The sequence below is a fragment of the Oryzias melastigma genome, linkage group LG13, assembly GCF_002922805.2.
Source record: "Oryzias melastigma strain HK-1 linkage group LG13, ASM292280v2, whole genome shotgun sequence".
NCBI classification, from domain to species: Eukaryota; Metazoa; Chordata; class Actinopteri; order Beloniformes; family Adrianichthyidae; genus Oryzias; species Oryzias melastigma.
This window is the reverse complement of record NC_050524.1, coordinates 27,314,029-27,318,343: the sequence shown is the minus strand read 5'-3', so window position 1 is coordinate 27,318,343 and position 4,315 is coordinate 27,314,029. Positions and strand designations below refer to the sequence as shown.

The following is a 4,315-nucleotide window of genomic DNA, read 5'->3' as shown; positions in this document are numbered from 1 at the left end:
TCCAAAAAAAGGGCTAAAGATGTTAAAACCGGTACGATTTTTCCAAGACCTCGAGGTAATCCGGCTTGGTTTGAAGTTTGGCCCTTAACTCAAGGTAATCACTTTGAGAAGGGTCCGGGTAACAGCCTTTCCCTGCCGTGAACAGCAATGTCTCCTTCAGCCGTGCGTCCTGCTGCAAGTCTGGGTAATGCATGCCTGGTGGGTGTGCATGCGCAACATGCACGTCCTTTAATTTAGGTACGGTCCCATATAAACAGTCTACAAAGCCCACTGTTGGTGTGGGCCTCTGACTGTCAATTACTGTAGGGCAGAGCCCTCCATTCTCGTGAAATCCTGCTATATCAGCTGTGGTGTGGTTGACTGTGACAATGGTGTTGAGCTGAGAGTTGGAGACCGCCAGGGTCCATTCTTTCTCTTTCTCTAACAAGGTTCTGAAGCTGCTGCTGCTGCTGCAGCCGTTGTCTTTTTTTTCTGCAAACTGTGCCCTTTCCTCGTCTCCTATTTCCCCCTCTCTTGGCTTATAAATGGGGTTGTTACACATTTGAGTCACCGGATGGGGGATGTAATCGTACACATGTCCGTGAGCATGTGCGTGACCCGTGTGCGTGTGCATACTGGCCACTGGCTTCTCCGGTGTGCTGGTATTCCCAGCACTGTTTTGCCTGGGCGGGTCCTCAAAAATCCTACACTGCATTGGAATCCCGGTCAGATCCACTTCCGAGCGTTTCCGAAAGGGCAGCTTCTTCCTGCGGCGGAGAACAAAAGCGAAGAGCCCAGCTGCCACAAATACAGCTGAGATGAAGAGGATGAGCAGGCTGAGAATGAGCACCGACAGCGGAACGGCACCTCGCCCACCTGCCTCCTCCATGCCAGAGCTCCCTGTGGTGAGGTCATCCCCGCCGGGCATAGCCGGGGAGGGGCCCGAGGAATACCTAAGCTCAGGACAGATGACCTCCACCTCAAGCGAACGGAGGTCCTTTCCGAAAGCAAACTCAGGTGTTTTGCAGATGACCTCACCAACCACAATGACAGAGGAGAGCTTTTCCAGCCATTGTTTGAGGGGGATTATATCACAGGAGCAGTCCCACGGGTTCTGATGGAGATCAATCTGGACAATGGAGCTAAGATGCTCCAGGACACCATCCACGGGCAAGGAAAGGAAATAATTGTTGCGGAGGCTGAGCCGGGCGAGGTTCGTTCCAGCAAAAACATGGGTGGGGAGGGAGCGCAGCAGGTTGCCATTGAGAAAAACTAGCTGGAGGTTTGGCATCAGGGAGAACGAGTGAGGCTGGATCTCTTTGATGACGTTATATTCAAAGTAAAGATAACTCAGCATCTGGAGTCCTCGAAACATTCCAGGCGTGAGCTGCTCGATGTCATTCCCGTTCAGGTATAGACTCTTTAGGTTCGGTAGATTGATGAAGGCACCCTCCTGGACGTATGATATCCGATTGTTCCCTAAATGTAGTAAATCCAAACTTGAGAAGTTCCAGAAGTCGGAGCGGTATATCTTCTGAATCAGGTTTTCGCTGAGGTATAATTTCTTGGCATTGAGGGGTCGCGGCAGGAGCTCGGAAATGTTGTGGAAGCCTTTCTCTTTACAGTTCACTGTTAGTCCCAGGTCGTTGATGTGAAGATTGCAAATACATCCAGCGGGACAGATGATAGGAATGGGAGGTCTCGTTTGGTAACCGGCAATAGGGGGCTGGTTAATTCCTGGGTAGATGCTACGTGGAGTCGGTGGGTTTTTCGTGGGCCGAGGTCGCTTGGTAGGCTTCACAACTCTCTCCTTGTACTCCACAGAGGAGGCTGTGTTATGGAAGGACGAGAGCATTGAGGAAGGTTTAGTGGGCCAAGTGTTCTCGTTGCTGAACGGAACTCTGGGAATTCCCAGCTTGGCCTCAATCTCTGCATCGGAGAGCAGAGGACAGAGCTCACTGCGTTTGATTTCCCGTAAGTCTTTGCCATGTAAGTGAAACGGGTACTCACATGTAATCTCACCCACCAAAGCTGTGTAAGGGATTCTCTCCAGCCACGTTTTTAGCTGGACAATCTCACACACGCAGTTCCAAGGGTTCTCCTCCAGCTGGATTTCCATTAAACTCCTTCCAATATACTCCAATGTGCCCTTATAAGGCAACGTCTTTAGTCTGTTTCCTCTTAGGTCCAAATGTGTGAGGGATATGGACCGAAAAAGATAATTGGGGAGAACAGGGATCAGATTGTCATTCAGTATAAGTACTCTTAGTTTATGAAGATGTCTAAATGCACCACTTTCAATCCTTTTGATGACGTTATAGTCCGCCTGAAGATACTCTAAGCTCTCCAACCCCAGAAATGTGTCATTCCGGAAAACCTCCAGCTTATTTTCATGGAGAAACAGCCGTTTGAGTATTCCCAAGCCGTTGAATGCACCAGCGTGGATATCTTGCAGGGCGTTGTTCCCCAGGTTGATGGATATAGCATTGTTAAGGTGGAGGAAGCTGTTGAAGTAGAGCTTCCTCATTGAGTTCCTCTGGAGATTTAGCTTGAACGGCTGGCTCCATATCTGGGCGATCTGGCTGACATTTGTAAATCCTTTGCTGTCGCAGTGGACGTGGAAGATGCCCTCCTTCACCTCGCAGTAGCACGGTTCAAAGCAGGGCTCATCAATCTCCTCCGAGTCCTCGAGTAGTGGGATTGGCGTGGTCCATCCTAAGGCTATGGTGCTCAGCAAGGTAACCCACAGCATCCTTGCTGACACCAAGGGGATGAAGTCTTGGCTCCAGGGACAGAGCCACTTCACAACACTGCAACAGAGAAAGACAACACAAGGGAGGTGAGGAAGTGTGGGGAGAGATTACATACACACACACTCGTAAATTTAGTTTGAGGTGACAGAAAGGAGGAGAGAAAAGTGAGATGTGCATTAGTTTCAGTCGGATGGAAACTGGCTTTAAAATGAATAGCGATGAATTATAGAACAATGGAGGAGACCACTTCAGATTCTGCAATACTGCTGGCTCTTTCAAACTAAATATAAGGCAGGCACTCCTGATAGGATAATATGATACCAAGTCACACAAACAAATATCCACACTCAGGCAGTTTACTTCACTGTAGAGGCAGAAACGCCATTTATTATACAGGAGAGGTGCTGGTAAGGTTGCAATAAATCACAGCAGAGATGCTTATCGCCCTGAATAAACGAAGGCAACCGTAGGCTGGTGAGGGCAGCCATGGGGAGACATTATTCCCCAGCTTTATTTATTATGTAACAAGGACCCCGATCTGTATTTTAAGACAAGTAGCCCACATGAGTGTCCAGAAAATTGCAAGAAAATTAAAATCAGAGCTAATCCTGGAAACTGAATTTGTCCTGGGATGTTAATTAGCAGTGAGACAAAATTAGACTTTTGAGGGTCTGACTAAATGTCAATGTGTTGTTTTCTCATTTTTGACTCATTTATGATCAAATTAAAATACTTATACATGTCTACGACATAAAAATGTTGCAAAACATTCTATGTGACGCATGAGTCCATAGGTAATTTGTAAAGTGAAAATGATTGTAAATGGAAACATTTAGTCCAATGGGGCCAGATTTTCAGAAAACTCAATTATCGTGGATTATAAGTGTTTTTCTTGGATCAAAAATCGAATATTTCAAGAAGGTATGGACTTTATGGGAGATGTTAAAATGTGAGTCTGTCCCCAAAGCATTTAATGAGACTAGTGCTTTTATGAGTAGGAAAGAAGAGCGCAATGGAGGAACTTGAATGCAGTTATGAGGCAGAGCAGAGCAGTGTAGAGGGGAAAAAACTAGAATAAAATGAGGTTGTGATGATGATGACTCAAACTATGAAATTATTCAAGAATTTGGGTCTGGTTATATATATTTTCAACAAATAATTAGATTTATATTTGTCTTTAAATGCATTTGTTCCACTATTCTCTAGCTGTTTTTTTATTTTTATTTTTTTTTTACAGACAGTTACACACGTGCACGCGCGCGCACACACACATACACAAAAAACAGATTTAGAGTATTTTGTCTCCCGAGTGATCATATGTGCACAATCCTCACGAACAACCATCTCACGCAGGAGAAAAAAAGTGTAGAAAATCCAGGGATGTGCACAGCCGCTGTCCATGGTGCTGAAAGCAACAAGCCGAACGAGATGACAAAAAATGAGGGAAAAAACGAGGGCGGATGTAATCCCAAAAATATATAGATATAGATACGTGACAGTTAAACTGAGTTAAAAAAAAAGTCCTCGTCATCTTCAGGCTGTAAACCGTCATTGTTTTCAATCGTTCCTCCGCGCGTAATCCT

General features: G+C 46.0%; 1 protein-coding gene across 1 annotated transcript in view; it reads right to left on the bottom strand.

Annotated features, from left to right (window-relative positions):
- Nucleotides 1–4,315, bottom strand: part of slitrk3a (SLIT and NTRK-like family, member 3a) — an 18,897-nt gene that overhangs the window by 11,356 nt on the left and 3,226 nt on the right. Inside the window, exon 3 of the mRNA XM_024277291.2 lies at nt 2–2,789. Within this exon, the coding sequence (XP_024133059.1) occupies nt 23–2,731 (2,709 nt within the window). The 5' untranslated portion in view covers nt 2,732–2,789 and the 3' untranslated portion in view covers nt 2–22. The remainder of the gene's footprint in view (nt 1; nt 2,790–4,315) is intronic.